At 33.6% G+C, this 21450-nt stretch overlaps 1 protein-coding gene across 2 annotated transcripts; it reads left to right on the top strand.

Moving 5' to 3' along the window:
- The first annotated feature begins 13911 nt into the window (after window positions 1-13911).
- LOC140825351 (probable mediator of RNA polymerase II transcription subunit 26b) lies at window positions 13912-17343 on the top strand. 2 transcript variants are annotated; one of them, XM_073187077.1, is made up of 9 exons: window positions 13912-14945; window positions 15209-15277; window positions 15401-15483; window positions 15820-15872; window positions 15971-16089; window positions 16203-16230; window positions 16335-16603; window positions 16690-16777; window positions 16854-17343. In XM_073187077.1, the coding sequence occupies exons 1-9, from the start codon at window positions 14490-14492 to the stop codon at window positions 16979-16981; spliced, it is 1293 nt and encodes a 430-aa protein (XP_073043178.1). In that variant the 5' UTR covers window positions 13912-14489; the 3' UTR covers window positions 16982-17343. The 2 variants fall into 2 exon arrangements, with proteins under 2 accessions (XP_073043178.1, XP_073043177.1); XM_073187076.1 differs by having other exon boundaries at window positions 13913-14945; window positions 15965-16089.
- The last annotated feature ends 4107 nt before the right edge of the window (window positions 17344-21450 follow it).

The raw sequence follows: 21450 nt of genomic DNA, 5'->3' as shown, positions 1-21450 counted from the left end.
TTATTTCAACTACATTAAAATTAACATTTTTTTACATGGATGAGCAAGTTATGAATTTGAAATATACATATATATATATATATATATATATATATATATATATATATATATATATATATATATATATATAAAATTTGAAATTTTGATTTGTCTTTTCCATTTCGTGAAATATTAATTTATACAGTGAATCGGGCTGAGGATTAATATTTTAAAAACAAAAGGATCAAACATTTGATAATGGCCCTTTTTACATTGGTCTAGTTTGACTTTGAAGCCCATCGAACAAAGCTAGGTAAGTTCAACAAAAGCAAAGAAAGAAATCCAAGTATGTACGCAATGACATTTGACTTCGATTTTCAAATATCCGAGTATACAAGGATTAGTTTGATTGACCAACTACTTTTTTTTTTACTTTACCCTTCACTATTTTTCTTGTATTTTTCTTTTGCAGAATGGATTTTTTTTAAAAACAAATTTAAATATGCTTAGGTTAACCTATCGAAGTTACCGACTCTAAACCATTTCAATTATATATTTCGATGTTGGGAAAAAAAATGTTGAAATAGGATGGTAAATCTTTTGGTTTCATGAATTTTTAAAAATTATCCTCAATTTAATTTAATTTATTTTAAAAAATAAAATAGTTGAGTGACTATTGAAATTGTTATGATGAGGTAGCACTTTCCCAAAAAAAAAAAGAAAAGCAAAACATTTTAAAAAATACTTGTCTTTTAGTTTTGGTTCCAAATGTTGCAACAATAAGAATAATTGTTATATATATATATATACATATATATATATATATATATATATATATATATATATATATACACAATGAGCAATGATACCCTGCATATTCTTTTCCTGCACACCTGTGAGCGTCTGCCTACGTGACACGCCCACAACCACACAAAATTTTTTGTTTTGTTTTTTTTAAAAAAAGGCTGACCAATCATGCACCGTCACATAGGCAGTGCTCATGATAACCTGCACACCTGGTGTGGCAGAGTAACAAATTCCTATATATATGGTGTGCAGAGTAACAAATTCCTATATATATGAACAATGATACTCTGCACACTCTTTTCTTACACGCATAATGTGCAGGGTAACATAATATGCATTGTGATAGCTTCAATAAATAAAAACCTCTTTTCTTACACGCATAATGTGCAGGGTAACATAATATGCATTGTGATAGCTTCAATAAATAAAAACCCTAATTTAGATCAATTTGTAGGCCTTGCCTTTGACTTGACTTTGAACAACCTCCATCCAAATCCAATTCAATGAATTTTGTGTTTCCTTTCGTCAACACCTCAAATAATAATAATAATAATAATAATAATAGCAACTATAGAGTTATCGTAATAACTCTTCTTTTTTTTTTGTAAAGGCAACTGCCGAGACAGCTAACCAAAAATCTTTTATACAAGCGTGGTTCACGAATAGCATAATAATTAAATGCAAAAAACTGTGTAAGACGGTCTCACAGGTCGTATTTTGTTTGACGGATCTCTAATTTGGGTCATCCATGAAAAAAAATTACTTTTTATACTAAGAATATTACTTTTTTATCGTGAATATCGATAGGGTTGAACCGTCTCACAGATAAAGATTCGTGAGACCGTCTTACAAGAACCTACTCATAATAAAAAAAAAAGTCTCGAACTCGAAAACATAATCGAACATAAAAATTGGTTAGAATTAGTCGTTAATTGAACACATCTTAAAACATAATATTAAACGTAACACAATGAAGATAAGTTGTGGAACAACTCGAAGTAGCAAAGAAATTAAGGTTTAATTTAGAAGTCTACAAACAGTTAACCACCCTTTTACATGTTTATCATGTTCGAGTCAAATTCTCGAATGCACTTATTTTTATTATTTGCAACTCTTGAATATCATTGTGTCACGAATTGACACTCACTTGCACATCCAATAAATATATAATACTTCATCGATACTCACATAGATGTAAATGATAAGTGTTTAACTTAATAACTCTCGCACCATCACCTATATGTATAGATTATTATATATATAATTTGACCGATTTGACTATCAAATTGTTAAGAGTGGGTATCATGTGAGACCGTCTCACGGATCAAAATCTGTGAGACGGGTCAATCCTACCCATATTCACAATAAAAATTAATACTCTTAGCATAAAAACTAATACTTTTTCATGGGTGACCCAAATAAGAGATCCGTCTAACAGATACGACCCGTGAGACCGTCTCACACAAGTTTTTACCAATTGTTAATTATATAATATTATATCTATCATAAAATATTATGAATGATTATTTTTTTATTAAAAAATATAATTTAAGTTAGATCAGACAGGTCAGATTGCCACAATAGACGTCTGATTTATTTGAAAGAACTAAGAAATTATTTTGGGAGCATTTTTATTTAATACAAATGATTCGAATTGGGACAAAAAGAGGATAAGAATTGGGGTGTTTGGAATACATGTGTTTCCATAAAATTGTCAGAGAAAAAGGTTTTGACAATTGGAAGTAGAGTAAATAAAAAAAGATACGATTAGGATGAGACTGAGTCGCCCTTTGCCTTTGTGGGTAGAATTTCAAATAGATTTCTTTGTTCAAAAACGTGTCCCTTGTTTTATGGCCAATACTGCCTTTAACGTCACAATCAACGCCAACCATTTGCTGCGAAATTTTCTTTTTTATTTTTTTCCCAAACAGCAGTAAGTAATAATATACAAGCCCCACTCAATTCAAAGCTCCGTATGTATCCATATTGTATTTACTATTTATATTAGTTAAAAGGAAATAATAAATTAAATTTTGTTTTTTTTTTGGAAAATATATATATGTCAGGAGGTATTACGGAAGAAGAACAAGCATTGGGGCATTAAGCCTTTCTCATTGAATTACTGAAAAATGATTCTGAAAGAATGAATTCTTTACATTGATTACTTTCTATTTAACCAAATTCCAACCATTTAACTACCTAACTGTCGGTAACTATCTAACTGATGGTAGACTAACTACCAAGCTAACTTAACCGTCTAATACCCCCCGTCAAGATGGACCGTATATGTTCTTTACGGACATCTTGGAGAGTAAACTTGAGAGAGTAGTGGAAGGTAACGGCTTTGTGAACATGTCCGCGAGTTGGAGATGTGAGCGTACATGTAGTAATTTGATTGAACCATCAGCTATCTTGTTGCGGACAAAGTGGCAATCGACCTCTATGTGTTTGGTACGTTCGTGAAATATAGGATTGTGGGCAATGTGGATAGCCGATTGATTATCACAGTAAATAGTGGCTGGAGCAGTAGGTGTAACGTTGAAATCGTGTAAGAGCTGCTGAAGCCAAATGACTTCACTAGTGGTACTTGCTAATGCTCGGTATTCGGCCTCAGTTGAAGATCTGGAAATGGTTGCTTGCTTTTTAGCTTTCCATGAGACCAATGCATCACCGAGAAATACGCAATAGCCAGTGACCGATTTTCGTGTGTCTACACATGAAGCCCAGTCAGCATCAGAGAACGCTCTTAAGTGAAGGGATGAAGAAACTGGAAAGAATACACCTTGACCAGGAGCTGCTTTTAGATATTGTAAGAGATGATGAACAGCTTGCATATGTTGTGTGCGAGGTTTTGAGACAAACTGACTGAGTTTATGGACTGCAAAAACTATGTCAGGCCGGGATAATGTAAGGTAGAGTAGTCTACCAATAAGGCGACGATATTGCGAGATGTCCTCAAGTGGTTGGCCATCAGTAGTGTTAAGATTCGTTCGGGGTTCCATGGGTGTAAAAAGTGGCTTGCTAGCCAATAAACCAGTGTCTTCCAGCAATTGTAATGTGTAATGACGTTGAGACAAGCAGATCCCTTGTTGGTTGCGAGCAATTTCCAGACCGAGAAAGTATTTAAGTGATCCTAAGTCCTTGAGTTTAAAGTGATTTTGAAGCAATGTTTTCAAGGACTGTATGATATGCGACGATGGTCCAGCAATGATGATATCGTCAACGTAGACAAGTAAGGCAACAAAGGAAGGACCTGACCCTTTTGTGAATAATGTGTTATCTGATTGAGATTGAGAAAAACCATGTTGTAGTAAGGCCTTGGAGAATTTAGAATACCATTGGCGAGATGCTTGGCGTAAACCATAGATCGACTTGTGTAATTTACACACAAGTTTGGATGACTTATTGCCCTGGGGAGTTTGAGTGGCATAGCCAAGAGGTAAATCCATGTACACTTCCTCTAGCAAATCGCCATTAAGAAAAGCATTATTAACATCGAGTTGCGCAAGGTGCCACTGCTGGCTGGCAGCAAGTGCTAGAAGTATTTTGACAGTGGTTAACTTGGCCACCGGTGAAAATGTTTCAAAGAAGTCAATTCCTTCTTGTTGAGTGTACCCTTTGGCAACAAGACGAGCCTTGTATCGATCTACGGAACCCTCAGATGTGTATTTGATCTTGTATACCCAACGACATCCGATAGAGTGTTTTCCCAAAGGCAATGGAACCACTGTCCAGGTGTTGTTAATTTCCATTGCATCAAGTTCAGCTTTCATTGCCTCTTGCCACTGAGGAAACTTAACAGCTTGGTGGTAGGATTGAGGCTCAAATTGTGAGGAAACATTGAGCACTAGATGACGATATTGTCGAGACAAAGTATCATAAGAAACATAAGCATTTAGAGGGTAGAGAGATTTAGAACTTGTTGGGACTGATGAATGCAATAAGTTGCAATGATAATCACGAAGATATGATGGTGGGTTCGTGATTCTTGAAGAAGTTCGAGTTGTGACACTTGGTTGATGACCAGCAGGTGAAGAATGCACCAGCTCATCGGAGTCAGGGACAATCAAGGAAGTATTGTCAACGGACGAAGACTCATTACTTATGCATGGTGATTCTAATGGCTTCGGTAAGACCACATTTGGAAAAGGATCAACATTTGTGGTTGTTGTTCTGAGATGACAAGGGAAGACAGATTCATGGAATACAACATTCCTGGAAATGAAGACCTCTTGGTTTTGGAGGTCTAATAATTTGTATCCTTTGATACCTGATGGATATCCGAGGAAAATACATGAACGTGCCCTGGGTGAGAGTTTATCTCGATGGGCAGCCAATGTGGATGCAAAGGCAAGACATCCAAAGCTACGTAGATCAGCATAATCGAAGGCTCTTTGATATAGGAGTTCATAGGGAGATTTGTTTAGAGTCCGAGGTGAAGGCACGCGATTGATCAAAAATGTGGCAGTTAGAACACACTCTCCCCAGAACTTGGTAGGTACCCGAGATTGAAATAAAAGTGACCGAGCCACATTCAAAAGATGCTGATGTTTTCTTTCGACAACTGAGTTTTGTTGGGGTGTTTGTACGCAAGAGAACTGATGTAAAATGCCCTTAGCTTGGCAGAGTTCAGTGAATGCAAGCTCTTTTGCATTATCGGTGCGAAAGGCTTTGATCTTCTTGTGGAATTGATTCTCAATCATGTTGAAGAAACGTGTTACCACATGTGGAGCTTCTGATTTGTTATGCAACAAAAATACCCATGTAAAACGAGTACAGTCATCCACCAAGGTGAGGAAATAACGATGACCATTATATGTGGAACTGTGATGTGGTCCCCAAACATCGCAATGTATAAGATCAAACGAATGTTGAGAAATGTTTTGATGAGAAACAAATGTTAAACGTCTTTGTTTAGCTAATGGACATATGTAACAAGGTTTATGTGAATTAAACGTCGAAGAGCCATAGCCTAAATGACCTTTTAGCATATCCATGACTTGAGTGGAGGGATGACCAAGTCTGATGTGCCAAGTGTCCACTGAGATCTGATTGACAGCAACAATTGGAGCTTTGGTCCATGGATCCAGAACATACAACCCTTCAATTTTTCTACCCTTGCCAATCCTCTTCTGTGTCACGAGCTCCTGAATTATGAAGGCATCATGATAGAATTGTATCACGTATTTGTTGTCATCAAGAAGAGAACTTACTGACAGAAGATTGAACTTGAATTCTGGAACATAGAGTACATCTTTAAGTGTCAAGGAACTATTAATCTTTATATCTCCACAATATTTAACCCTGATGCAATCATGATTCGGCAATGTCACCATTGAATTATGCACTGGTTTGTATGTTTGGAAAAGAGACATATTCGAACAAATGTGTTTGGAAGCTCCAGAATCAAGAATCCAAGTGATAGGTGAGCATAAGTTGTTGTTCGCAGATATTGATAAACAAATACCTGTAGCATGAGCCTGGACTTGACTTTCTTGAGAATCGAGTGTCGATAAATGTTGAGCAAACATTGTCATTAGCTGCTCAACTTGGGCTTTGTCAAACTGTTGAAGCACATTCTGGGATGAATTAGTATCGGGGTTCGAGGACATTTGTGTGTCAGAGAGTTGATTTACTCCTGCAGACGAAAATTTGGTTGGAGGTTTCCCTTTGATTTTGTACCCCGGAGGATATCCATGTATCTTGTAACAAGTGTCAATCGTATGACCATGGAAGTTGCACTTGGTACAAAAAGGTCTCTCTCTTTGTATAGGCATATGTGCTCTGCTGTTAGGATATCTCTGTTGTTGTTGTTCACCTTTGACCGCAAACGTCAAGTTCCCTCCAGAGCTGTTGCCGACAAATTGAGAACCAATAGCCCTTTGGCGTTCCTCTTGTACAATCAAAGAGAAAACACGATTGATAGGCGGAAGTGGATCAATCAATAGAATTTGGCTGCGAATTTGTGCCATTGAGTCATTGAGACCCATAAGAAATGCCATGGTATATTCTGTCTGATAGTACGTTTCAATTTTCTTTACTCCCTGGCAATTGCACTGGCCACAGTGACACATGGGACGAAAATTTGTCAATTCTTCCCATAGAGCTTTGAGCTTGGTGAAGTAAACGCTGACAGAATCTTGTTCTTGACGTAAACTAACCAGCTCACGCCTTAATTGGAAAACTCTTGGTCCATTGCTTTGCTGAAACCGTTCTTTGAGATCTTCCCATATATCAGCTGCGGAATCAGCGAAGAGAATACTTGCTGAAATTTCTTTCGAAACCGAATTCAGAATCCAGGACATGACTATGTTATTATTGCGAGTCCAGTAATTGAGGAGAGTCAATTCATTTTCTGAAGGCCGAGCAATAGATCCATCAACAAAACCTAATTTGTTCTTGACAGAAAGTGCTATCCTCATCGCTCTATTCCAAGAAATGTAATTCTCTCCTGTAAGTGCTTGAGATACCAATACGAGCCCCGGATTGTCTGCGTGATGTAGAAAATAAGGACTCATGGGATCTTCAATGGCTGACTGACCAATTGAAGAACCAGAAGCATTCGCAGGTGCCATGATTGACCCGGCTGAATTAAGATGAACTGCAGAAATGATCAAAGTTGTTACCTAAGAACGATAAGAACGACGTGTTCCCGCTTCAACTCCGATCGACTCCTTTGCTACGCGAAAGCAATAGCTCTGATACCATATTACGGAAGAAGAACAAGCATTGGGGCATTAAGCCTTTCTCATTGAATTACTGAAAAATGATTCTGAAAGAATGAATTCTTTACATTGATTACTTTCTATTTAACCAAATTCCAACCATTTAACTACCTAACTGTCGGTAACTATCTAACTGATGGTAGACTAACTACCAAGCTAACTTAACCGTCTAATAGGAGGCGTCGGTCGTAGTTGCAAATGTGATCCTAAGCTTTAAAAATCATTTTTTTAATTAATTAATTAATTTTTTTATTTATTTAAAAGAATGGATAAAGATTGATGTAGGATAAAGAGTAGTGGGTCTCACGATACAGAGGGGAGATGGATGTCTACTTGCTTCGTTTCACCGCCAAATTGCCATCGAGTTAATAGCGTGCTGCTTGACAAACACGACTTACTCGCCACGATTACACGTGAAATGCGACTCATTGAACAGGACCAACGACATTCTGTTCACCATATGTGTTGTGTTCTTTAACTAATTTAAAGAGGGAACGATTTGTACAAAAATTAATTTTCATATGAAAAATAACTTTTCTAATCGTCAAACACATCGTATCTTCATGACAAACATAAAAAATAAACTAGTGAAGTTCATTTTGGGAGGAAAAAGTTCTATTGAAAATTTACAACACAAGATTTTCGGTAACTTATTAAATTTAAAGCGAAAACTTGCGTGAGACGGTCTCGCGAGTCGTATTTTATGAGACAGATATCTTATTTGGGTAATCCATGAAAAAATATTACTTTTTTATGCTATGAATGTTACTTTTTATTGTCGAAATCGATAAGATTGACTCGTCTCAATTTTTATTCGTTAGACTGTCTCGTTTAAATATTCAAATTCCTTTTTTTCCCCTAAGGCACATCATTTTAGAACAAAAAATTTGAAGTATTTCCGTGCACTGACTTGAAATTATTCATATTCCACGTATAAAATAATCATGCCTGTCAGTCTCTAGCTAGAATTAATTTTAAAACAAACAGACCCAAATCTAAAACAAACAATTTTCCAATTCCCAAAAAAATTCGAAAATTTATACGAATGCCATTAAAAAAAAACAGCTATTAATTCCTGATCATAAATTTCTGCTTTTATAGTTATTTACATTTCTCAAACAGATTTAAAGAACCAGGGCAAAATATTGTTTTGTCAAATACATGAGCTCTAGCTGCTGGCAAACAAATTTAAAAACCAAAATTTTTTGTAAACATGATCTTGTTAGTCAATTTTTGAGACATATTATTTATTTGTATCATTTTTTAAAAATATATTTATTTATGTCAAAAGCATTATTTTTTATTGTAAATATATACATGATTTACTTGTTTCATGGATAAAAAATTAATGAGATCGTCTCACAAAAAACTTACATAATTTATTATTATTATTTTTTTTGTTAAAAACCGTTCGCACGGATCTAAAAATAATATGGGTGGAACAATAAATATTGACTTATTTATGGACTTTTTTAGACTTATTTATTGAACACTTTTTGTCTGTAAAATATACAAGTCACGTAGGTGTCCATTTATCGTCCCTTGTAATCTAAATTTACTGGTAGATTGGTGACACCGCGTCTTCTTCAAATTTAATTCATATATTGTAATGCCTAATAATTAATCACTGCAATTAACGATGATTGATTTATCATTTCATATGATTATGACGGGATTAATCGGGACACCGAGAAATGTATTCAGAAATAAAATTATGAAAGATATGAGCATGCCAGAACGCACCCGCGGTAAAGGGAGGACCGCACCCGCGATGGTGCTACGAGAATTTGAAAGAATCGATACCGAAGGGTGACCGCACCCACGGTGTTAACATTACCGCACCCGCGGTGCAGTACCGCACCCGCGGTCTCGACATGTACCGCACCCGCGGTCGTGCAATTGCAAGATGGATAAGATTGTCGACGCATGAGCGCACCCGCAGTCTTACACCTCCCGCACCCGCGGTACGACGTGCCTTGCAAAGAATGCGCCACCTCTTGACATGCATGCAATGATATATATAGGTGGTAATCCATTCGAAATTCATTCAGAAAAGTGAAGAAAAGGGTCTGAAGAAGAAAGGAGAAAATCCTTACGCCTTTTTCGAGAAATCCGTCCGTCTGATTTTGAATCCGACTTCAGTATCGAGTTCCTAGCAACGTAGGCTACAACTGGACGTAAGTTTTACTACGTTTTGACATGCTTTGAAATTATGATATTGTCAGAATTGAATGGAACTCATATATGTTGTGCTTGACATAGTAGACATCATAGAATCGAAGTCAGATTAAGAAACGGACTGATTATGGAATTGTTATGATTTTCGGAATAGTTTTGGAGTCGAGTTGATATCAGAATTGAGTTGTTATTGAGTAGGAGATATTAGAATTAATATCTGATTGATATGGTATGGTTGGGTATATTGATATTATACCGTTGTACCATCGATATTGAAGTAAGTTAAGTATTGAGCAGAACAGATTTGATTCCACAGGTGTATTGATATTATACTCCTCGATATTGTTCTTGTCAGATTGAGTATTGACAGGCTTGGGATTCGAGATTTCGACAGAGCCAGAGTATCAGAAAGAAAGGTATAAATTAATGTTGAGTTGGGATTGCACAACTCGAGTGAGGTTTGACTCGAGTTTCCCTAAATCACATACTTTTACTTATTGCATTGATATTTGCAATTGATCAGACTTATGATTGTAGTCTATTGATTTATAGCTACTGTGTGATAAGATTGATATTTGTAGCCTATTGATTTATAGCTACTGCATGTAATGACTGCTGATTTGCTAGTCATTGACTGATTTGCTTAGATACTGACTGTATGTATTGATTACTGAGTCGTTGAGTCATAGGCTGATTCGCCTAGTCACCGGCTGATTCGTCGGGTTATAGACTGATTCGTCTAAACTTAAGCTGATTCGCTTAATTACAGGCTGATTCGTCTGGTTGTTGGCTGATTCGCCTAATTACCGGCTGATTCGTCGGGTTATTGACTGAGTCGTCAATTCTGTGGCTGATTCGCCCAGACACTGATATATGAATTATATCGATGCCGTTTAGGGATTGATTCATTCCTATCGACTGAGATTCGATATAATACCTATATTCAGACATCGGGATCCCTAGGATAGAGTTGAGTCGAGTCTGAGACGACGCGTCAGTGGAGTCGAGTCTGATGACGACGCGTCGGTTGAGTTGAGTCTGATATGACCTGTTGATTTACATTGGTTATGCCATTCATGATTATTGAATGTTTTATATTGATTTATGTATTCTGATTTGATACAGGTTAAGAATATGTCTTATATATGCTTTCGTATATGCTTTTATATGACTGCATGTTTACATTGTTTATACTGGGATATTTATATCTCACCGGAGTTATCCGGCTGTTGTCTTGTTTTGTATGTGTGCATGACAACAGGTGGGGCTGGATCAGGGTCGAGAAGAGGATGAGAGAAGACGAGTTTAGCGTGGTGATTCCGGACTTGATTTAGAGATAGGGTTAGATACTTGATATTAGCTGTGAAACCCTAGTGAATAAATGTATGTTGTACATGACTTGTACTTTTATACTGAGATGTATATTCATGTTTAATATGTAATTTGAGTAAATTACATTACGTTTCCGCTTTGTATTTTAAAAAAAAATTAGACCCTGTTTTATAATTGATTAATTAGTCCCAAATATGATTAAGAACTTGATTAGCGTCCAAGTCCCCACATATATGCACCCAGCTGAAAATGTCCAAAACAAGTGTCATCAATCTAGATATATATACTAACAAATTTAATATAACCAACTCTCAACAAATAATATATATATATATATATATATATATATATATATATATATATATATATATATATATATATATATATATATATATATATATATATATATAGAGTTGGTTATATTAAAATTTTTTTAAAAAAAAAACTCATGTCAAACCATTGTAAAATAGATTTTAATTTTTTAATAAATATAAATTGAATACATCTCACAAGATATCTACTCGATTGTATTTAAATTTTAAATTCAAAATCTCAATTTAAATTAAAATAATTTGTGTCAGATTAGCTATTATGATTATAAGTCATCTGCAAAAACTTCACACTCTTTCTCACAATAAAAATCGAGTAGGTCTCTTGTGAGACGATTTTACGAATCTTTATCTGCGAGATTGGTCAACCCTATCGATATTCACAAAAAAAAAAAAAGTAATACTCTTAGCATAAAAAGTAATATTTTTCCATGGGTGACCAAATAATAAGATACGTCTCACAAAATACAACTTGTGAGACCATCCACCACAAATTTCTGCCATAAAATAAATAAAATGAAAGTTCTTTACCATCGAGATTTCGTGACCTGACGATTCAACATTATTTCAATATAATTTTTTATTAGAATTATTTAGAAATTCAAGACGTATTCGAAGTTCAAACTTTTCCAATAATATTAAATATGAAATAATATTTTCAAGATTTGATACCACACTATTTTAAGGATCATAATTAGAAAAAAAAACTTTCATAACTGTTAAAAAGGAAGAATGATAAATATATATTAAAAAATAGGAACATGCTAAATAAATGAACATGTTCAAATCAAGTGAATGAGTTAGCAGGTAATGAGTCAGTAAACTCTAAGAAGTTCCAAATAATAATGACAAATTTTTTTACATTTACTTGCTTTACTACCAAATCGCTCACACTTTAATCATAAATTGATATTTTTTCCCTCGCTTTGATTTAATTTATTTCTAATTTATTTAAATTTAATTTATCATAAAAATATCAGAAGCTAATTATTTTAATAATTCTTCCTAAAAATATATTATAGATAGTATAATTGTGTGCCAAGTAGCTATTTATTATAAAGAGTAGGTCTCATGTGAGACCGTCTCACGGATCTTAATCCGTGAGACGGGTCAACCCGACCCATATTCACAATAAAAAGTAATACACTTAGCATAAAAAGTCATACTTTTTCATGGATGACCCAAATAAAGATCCGTCTCACAGAATACGACCCGTGAGACCGTCTCACACAAGTTTTTGCCTATTATAAAATAAAAACTCATTAGAGCAAGTAATCTTGATTCTTTTAAGTGCGTCAAAAATTTATCTATTAAATAATTATTCAGGATTTTTAATTATATAATACGAATTTTTTCCTAAATTATCTCGTTTTATTTTTATATTTGATACAAATTTATGGCAAAAACTTGTGTGAGACGGTCTTACGGGTCGTATTTGTGAGACAAATCTGTTATTTGGGTCATCCATGAAAAAATATTACTTTTTATGCTAAGAGTATTACTTTTTATTGTGAATATGAGTAAGGTTGACCCGTCTCACAGATTAAGATCCATGAGACGGTCTCACATGAGACTCACTCCAAATTTATATCCAAATTCATTCCAGAAGATTATAATAGTTAGGTTGCCAAAATTATTATGTAAAAGGTCAAAACTGTTAACGGCCAATCTGTACAAAATAAAATATTTGAAAATCATTTAAAAACTTTTAATTTTATCTCTAAAATATAATCACTCTAAAGTTTATTTACGGATAATATAGATAAGCCAATAGGAAAAAAAATTAAAACTATCTCATCATGATTTGAAACACAACCACAACTCCTCAAAACAGTTGAAATTATAAGTTTAAAAAGTTTAATTTTATGTTGTATTTTAATATTATATATATCATAATATAATATTAACTCAGACAACCCATGTGATAATTATAATTATAATTAATATAAAAAGCAGTCACGAGATTAAAAGTAAAAATAATTTAAATAAATTTATATTTATACAAAAAAAAAATATGCTCATGAATATATCATGTTAGTGGAACGATTCGGGGTGATGAAAATAATCAATTTTGTATGATATATGATTGGATCGGTTTCGGATATATTAGATTTGGCAAAAACTTGTGTGAGACGGTCTTACGGGTCGTACTTGTGAGACGGATCTCTTATTTGGATCACCCATGAAAAAGTATTACTTTTTATGCTAAGAATATTACTTTTTATTGTGAATATGAGTAGGGCTGACCCGTCTCACAGATTATGATCCGTGAGACGGTCTCACATGAGACTCACTCATTAGATTTAAAGTATAATTCAATCCAAAACCCGAAATAATTATATTGTTTTAGGATTGAATCATATTAAATCGAACCAAATTAAGATCAGTTCCGGTTTTATTCAAATCCAAACATGCTTAATTATTTATCATATGCCTCGTTAAATAAATAGCTACTTACTTTTCGACGTTGTTACAACAAAAAGCACATTTATTAATTTTTTTTTTTTTACGTATAATAAAAATTAAAAGGTATCCCTTTTTCTCTGTGAAACATCCTCCTGTATGGTATTTGAGATAGAGATAGAGATATAGAGAGAGATTACCTCTCATTAATTTTTTTTTTTCACAATTTTAATCTCTTCTGAATTCTCCCCAATCCTCACAAAACTTTCCTCTGAATTTCTCCAGTTGAATGCATTGAATTCTTTCACCATCACGCTTCACAATTACGTTTCTGGATTATTTACCTTTTTCTTCGTCTGTTGTTTAGAGAATCTCCCTGGCCTGGATAGCTTACAGATTTATTTTTAATTTTTTCCCACTTATTTTTCGATTTTTCTTGTTGAACTCGATTCCTGTTTAGGAATCCGATCATCGGCTGAGGGTCGGGTTTTTTTTTTCTCTTTTTCTTTATCGGATATAAGAGGTGTCCATCAAAATTCTTGGGCCAGAGCCGATAAAAAAGGAACACAACTTTTCAGATTTTGCGGTGAAAAATCCGAATATTTTGATATCTGGGTCTCATCAAGATTAAATTTCCTTCCCTCAACTGTGATAAAAAAAACTCGTTTTTTTTCCGTTTATCTGGCCATCGATTAAAATTCACATTTAACAAGGCCTCGGGAATTGAATTTTTGTCATGGCCAACAGTTCGGTGATTCTTGATAAGTGGAGGGAGTATTTCAGGAGGGCTAATTGTGATATCTTTAGTATAATCGAGCAAGCAATCATGGTTGCCGCCTCTGATTGCCCCTACGACTTCAAATTAAACAGGGATCGAATTGCTGAGATGCTATTCACATGTAAAGTTACCAAATGTTTTGGTTGCGATAAAATTGAATTGGCTGTGCCAAATGTAAAGGGTGCTGAAAACAGTGGGGATAAGCGTAAAAGTGTGACTGAGGCTGGAGGGAGTAAAGAAAGCAAGGTAAATAGCTGCGTAGATCACAGGGAGATAATAGAGATGAATGCGAATCAAGTTAGTAATTACAGCTACGGAGAAGCTGAAGCTTTGAATGATGAGATTGATGATGAGTCTCAGTTATATGAGGAGGTCATGAGGATGAAGGAAATTCTTGAGAACAATGAAGAAGAGGTTTGATTTTGTTTCTGAATTATTGTTTTTCGTCAAGATGCTTTTTTGTTGATGATTCATTTAATTTTAGCTGTAATCTTTTGCTTGTTCTTGGATTGGCCAAGTTATCTTCTGGTTTGTGATATTTATTCTAAATTTTGTGCCCAAATGAATTGATACCTTAATACCTTTGTTATGGTAGAATTTAGAAGTGTGTTTGCTTCCTTATTGATTGTTTGGTTAGGCTATCTCGTTTGATTGTTGCCTCTCTTGTTTCTTGACAGTCTGATGTGTTATTGTTTGATTCCCTGAGGAGGCTTCAGCTTCTGCCTTTGTCTGTGGAGATTCTTAAGGTTTGACTGGAACTATTGCTGGCTATAGATAATCACCTTTCGAGTTCTTTCAGAATTATCTATGCTTCTCTATTCTTGTCACATTTTACTAGTGCTGTCTTAACTTTCTTGTTTCTACTCCAGGCTACCGAGGTTGGAAAATGTGTTAATGCTCTACGGAAGCATAGATCTAAGGAAATTCGGAATCTGGCTAGGACTTTAGTTGGGTAGGTGCTCTTTGCTCTACTGTTATTGATGTTTGATGCTTAACTTAGTTGGATTGATATGATACTAGATTGCAGTGACGTATATATATTTATTTACTGTATTCGTGTTTCATGATAGTGGACTGTACTGATTAGTCCGAAGTCTTTCAGATTGCATTTTGTTTCTTATTCATGTTTGTCGAAATTTTTTAACTTGGATCTGCGATTTGAGCATATGGAAAAGTTTGAGTGTTTCCTTTTATGTCTTTTTTACCATTAACGAGTTTGAAATATCTTGTATTTTATATGATAAAATCTCTTTTGCTTACTGCCTACTCTCATTGTTTCGAAACTCAGGGATTGGACGGTTATGGTTGATGCCTGGTTTAGTTCTACAGAAGCCATTGCAGGTAGCAACTTGAAGATGTTTCTACCATTCATTGCATCTAGAATTTTCTTTTCACGCCTTGTTTTGAACTAGTAAATTTTTCACGTCTCGAAGGTGCAGAAGTAGCGACTGAGTCTGTGAAAACTTCTGTCGTCGAAGAAGAGGAGGAAGGGCTTCCATCTCCTCCACTAGATGAAGGAGCTTTCTTTGCCACTCCTTCTTCGATGGAGCTTTCACAGGTGTCGTGTCTTCTCTTTGTTTATTATAAAATGTTCCAAAGTATGGACGTTTTCGTTGTGGACTGACAGATCTTTCTTTATGTTACATTGTTCCTCGGTTGCGACTGGTACAGTTCTTTGATGGCATGGATGATGATGGAAGTGAGTTTCTTTGTTCGGTTTTGCTGTTCAGTTCTTTATTTGAATTCCCCGCTACAAAGTGAACTAAAGAGGTTCATGATTTTTAATGGGGAATGTTCTTTCAGATCCAAGAAACAGTGAGGCATTCAACAAAAACAGAGAGAATGGCAGAAGACCAAGACTTGAGAAGCCTGGAATTCCCATGTCTAAGCTTCCTAATCTTGATGATTCAAGGGCTGCTGCAAAAGGCACAAAGGATGAAAAAACGAGAAATCAAGAACCTAAGTTGATTAAACAACCAAACAGGCCTCGCAGTACCGAATCGGGACTTGGCAGAACAAAATCAGACAAAGACGAGATCCAAAAGAAACCAATGCAACCTCAACAAAAGATGGTATTTCAGATAGACTTATGATCATTATCGTGTCTTAGCGGTTCTGATCTTCATCTTACTGCGTTAATCTTTTTGTTATTCACCAGAAGTTGAGTGACAATGAGGACTCAGTTCAGATGAAACTGGAGGCCACAAAGCGGAAACTTCATGAGGGTTATCAAGCGGCAGAAAATGGTTAGCTTCCCCTACTTTGAGCCACATGATTTTATCATTTTCATAACTGATTCCATCATCTTGTACTTGTCAACAGCCAAGAAACAGAGAACAATACAACTCATGGAGATACACGAGCTCCCAAAGCAGAATCTTGCACAGAGGAGTCAGAACACCAGACCTGGTAGCCACAACAGGCAACATTGGGCAAACGGGCGGCGATGAATTGCTGAATCTAATCCGAAATTCATCATCTTTCTTACACCTCCACCCATAACATGCTCAAGTGTACCGCTAACTGTCTGATCATATGGTTTCGAGTTGCTTATGAACTGTATACTTTGAGTGATCGATTGGTAGAGCAGGCTCTTGCTGTGCTGATAAAACTAGCCTTCACAGCAGAAACCTGATGGTCGAACTTTTAAAGAGAATAACGACGAGTTGGAGTTAGTCATCGAGTCTAGGCCTTTTTTCCCCCAACTTTATTTGCACGTAGTCGAGTACATTTTATATGGTTACAATGCCAATGTTAACATTAAAACATTTGAACTTGAAAAAATTATTGAAAAAGATTTATACTTATTTTAGTTGTTGAGGTTATGCATACTTGTCTTACTTTTGACAGCCATGTCGTATTTTATATGATAGAAGTTGCAGTTAGATTATTTTGCAAGTTAAAACCATGTTGCATTTTTGTGTCTTTTGTGGAATTTCAAAGAATTTCTTTGAAATTCCACTGTTGTGTGTGCATATATTATCAGAAAAATAGATAGTTAATATCCATAATAATTATTTTTATTTTCTTGTGACAAATAAACAATTAATTTTGGTGATATAGTTGGATGTTGGGTTAGGTCAACTTCCTACGAAAGAGAAAAAAATTATTGTTGACTTTTGACTCTCTTCTCTTTAATACTTTAAATAAGATAAATGAATAAATAATCAATCAATTAATTAAACCCTTGAATAGTTAATGGCCAATGACATTACCAAGTTTTACAATTTTACCAAATTTATTAGCCTCTTTTCCCTTTTAATTATGTATATTTTTTTTTTGGGCACACACCCAAACGGATAATACTCTATTACCTACCAAAATGGGCACTCCATTATATTTTGTCGTATACGTAAAATATCACTTAAATTCAAAATACATAATTTGGTCAAAATTTGATAAATAATCATATAAAACATAAGCTACGTGTATATATATATATATATATATATATATATATATATATATATATAAAACTAAAAATTAAATTTTTAAAAGGGTGGAGAAATATTATACAATTACATGTAAATTATTTAAAAAAGATTTAAGAGCATATAAAATTTAAATGAGGTTCCCTACTTTCCCAATTCTACGCGTATCATATTGACCAGTTCTCCGCCCGCGTATATGGATTTCACAAGTACAACTCGATTGTGTTTTTTTTGGGTCTTGATTTCTAAGACAAATAACTTTAATTTTTATTATATTTATATTGTATATATCATTTATTATATTATCACATTAATCGAGCGATGTCGGGGAGCCACAATATAATTTTCCAATTTCAAGCTAATATTTTATTTTTCCGTCCTCTAAAAATTAGGGGCTGTAATTTCAGGATCTTGGCTTAATGATCCATGTTCGAGGATTACTTGGCTGTCTTAAACATAGTTTTTCGACCATGAATCTGAAAATATAACATGTTTTAAATAAAATTGTAATAAGAATATTATTTTTGAAAGTTAATTTAGAAATTAGTTTAACTAAATCGTGAATAATGTAGATATATAGTATGTAATATTTCCTGAAAACTAAAATGTTTTTGGCAATGAAATTTGGTGGACCATTCCCTTTATTATAGGAAATGGAGAAGGTCCCATGATTTGATGCTTCATAATCAAAAATAATAATTATGACTTATAAATCAATTAAATAAGCGTGACATAATGTTTGAAATAAAATAAAAGTATTAATCTAATGCTAAAAATATAACAAAATGATACGAAAAAGTGTGTGGCATTTGGCAATTGGAATTGAATTATTTTATTCTCATTTTGTTGCATTTGAGATTCCAAGTGATAAGATTGTATTCCTATTCTTTTATTCTCACCCAATCAATTAGCTGCCCCCAATCTCTAAATACTGATTCCATATATTTTTTGTCACAAAATTCGATCCATGAGATCATATAACACAAATTGTCTTTTTTCAAATTCAAAACGTGGAATAAATGATGGGATTCAAGATTTGAATTACTATATATTTTTTCCCATCAGTTAATCCACGTTTTGAATTTGAAAAAAGACAAAATTTGTGTGATACGATCTCATGAGTCGAATTTTGTGAGAGAATTCTCTTATTTGGGTCATACATGAAAAATATAACTTTTTTTATGATAAAAGTATTACTTTTTATTATGAATATCGGTAAAGTTGACATGTCTCGCAGATAAAGATTCGTGAGAGTGTTTCACAATAGGCCTACTCATTTGAAAATTGGCATTTCGTTTATTTTTGTCCATTTTATAGAACATAACAATTAACATGTTCCAATCCCAAATTTTACATAAATTAATAAATGAAAATTCGTGAGGTTGGCAATATCAACTGATTCTCAAAACCATGCTTTTTCAATGAAATTGACCCAAATGTTCGTTCTAAATAATTTCAGAGGAGAAAATTGTAAAAAGAAATTCGCATCAATTAGTTATTTCAATGACTTAGTCCTTAGCCTCTCCCATCCGGAATCAGTAAATATTTGAAAATTGAACATACGACTTCGATTAATTGTACACCACATCCAAAGATAATTAAACTAATAATAAGCTTCGAATTGATTAAAATCTTGGAGAGAAATGTCTATTAATTATTTAGACAACGTGTTTTGTAAAATTAATACCATAAAAATATCAATAAAATAAGGGGCGGGGGGGGGGGGGGTGGCTGGGGACATGCACGGCTCCTATATATCTCCTTTTACGACCCAATATATAAGTTGAGGTAGCTTGATTTTCTTTGTAACATTACCCAATTATTGGTAACCCTGTTTGAAATAATTAGGGGAACTTGTAAAATTAGAATTCGCAATTCGAATCCTACCAATTGATCCACAAATTCTCTTTCCTACTTAATTTTTTTTAAAAATAATATGTATATGTAACGTTGATTTAAAAGTATAATATTACAAAAAGTGTGATTATATTCGTTAGACACCTTATTTTGTTATTATTTTTTCATAAAATAAGAGTAGTATGAGAACGGGATTTTTATATATTAAAATTATTTATAATAATTATATCTATAATGTAGTTGTAGTATCCTATGGTATACAATATAATAGTAATTTTTAAATTGAAAAAAAAATATTAATTATAAGTTCACTAGTTCTAAAAGTGCACTCGTGAAAAAATATTATTTTTTATTGTAAATATAAACATAGTTGACTAATCTCACGAATAAAAATCCATAAAACTGTCTAATAAGAAGTTTATTTTTAATCACAAGAACTCTTTAAGAGAGTCTAATTGGTTAATTTTGTGAGACGTGTTTCTATTTGAGTTACTAATGAAAAATATTATTTTTTTATTTCAAAAATATTATTTTTTATTGTAAATACTATATTTATCGGTGAGACGAGCCATTCTTACTGATATTCACAATAAAAAGTAATACTCATAGTATAAAAAATAATATTTTTTTATAGATAATCCAAATAAAAATTTGTCTCACCGAAAATTTTTGTAGGTGTCAAACAAGTTGAATGAAGTTGACAAGCTACCTTGCGCACACAAAACATGACCAAATTTTAAAATCTGTTATAAAATTAATACGAAATCATAGAAAAAAATAAAAATGAGTTCCGAGAATGATTCAGAACTATTTTATTCGTAAAAAAAAACTCTTTATTTATAAGATACAATGACAGAATACAAATTTGTAGATAAAAAGATTGAGATATTAACTTTTTACAATCTTTCATTATTTACATAATAGTTTTGATTGTGCTTAACTCTTCGAACGAGGAATAGACAATTTGTTTTATATAACATTTTCAAAATATAAAATTTCCATCTAAAATATATTTAATATTTAATTCACTCACATATTAAGTAAACTGATTTTATGTTAATTTGGTAACTCGTACGCCTCTCACGTGGCATTCATTGTGATGCCTCTTTTCGACTTGAAAAAAATAATTTAATATATTTAAAAAATTTAAGATAAGATACAGATTTTGATTTTTTTTTTCCTGCAAGATATAATCTCTCGACAGAAATAAGACCTCGAAAAGGATTATTTATTTGGACAAAAACGATGTATTTGTCAAATTAATGAATTTAGTATGATATCCATGTGTATGGTTCGTTGTTGCACATGAAAACTCTATCCTAAAGCACGTGGCTTGATGCATACAATGCTAAATCATGTATCTAAATCACCGGCAAAATCCCTTATCCTATAACCCACAACCACATTTCCATTATCCCAACTTATATTTCGTAATTAAAATGTAGGAGTGAGTGGGAAAGGGATAGCCCCTCTTGAACTTTGAACCTTCAATCACCAAATAAGAACTTAGCAAATTAATGGAAAATGTTGGAACGGTGGCCCTAATGTACACTTTGAATTTGGGACAACCTACAATAATGAGCTTTGACAAGCATGCATTCGAATTATGATATAAAAATAAAAGCATATGT

The sequence above is a fragment of the Primulina eburnea genome, chromosome 3, assembly GCF_022965805.1.
Source record: "Primulina eburnea isolate SZY01 chromosome 3, ASM2296580v1, whole genome shotgun sequence".
In the NCBI taxonomy this organism is placed as follows: domain Eukaryota; kingdom Viridiplantae; phylum Streptophyta; class Magnoliopsida; order Lamiales; family Gesneriaceae; genus Primulina; species Primulina eburnea.
Note: the sequence above shows the minus strand (reverse complement) of the source record. Positions and strands in the feature narration are given on the sequence as shown.

Bases quoted from the DNA above. Each gene is read 5' to 3' on its own strand.
- LOC140825351 (XM_073187076.1), top strand. From the start codon at position 14,490: ATGGCCAACAGTTCGGTGATTCTTGATAAGTGGAGGGAGTATTTCAGG. The intron at 15,278-15,400 runs GTTTGACTGGAA...TTTCTACTCCAG, and splicing joins TGTCTGTGGAGATTCTTAAG to GCTACCGAGGTTGGAAAATG. The intron at 16,604-16,689 runs GTATTTCAGATA...GTTATTCACCAG, and splicing joins TGCAACCTCAACAAAAGATG to AAGTTGAGTGACAATGAGGA.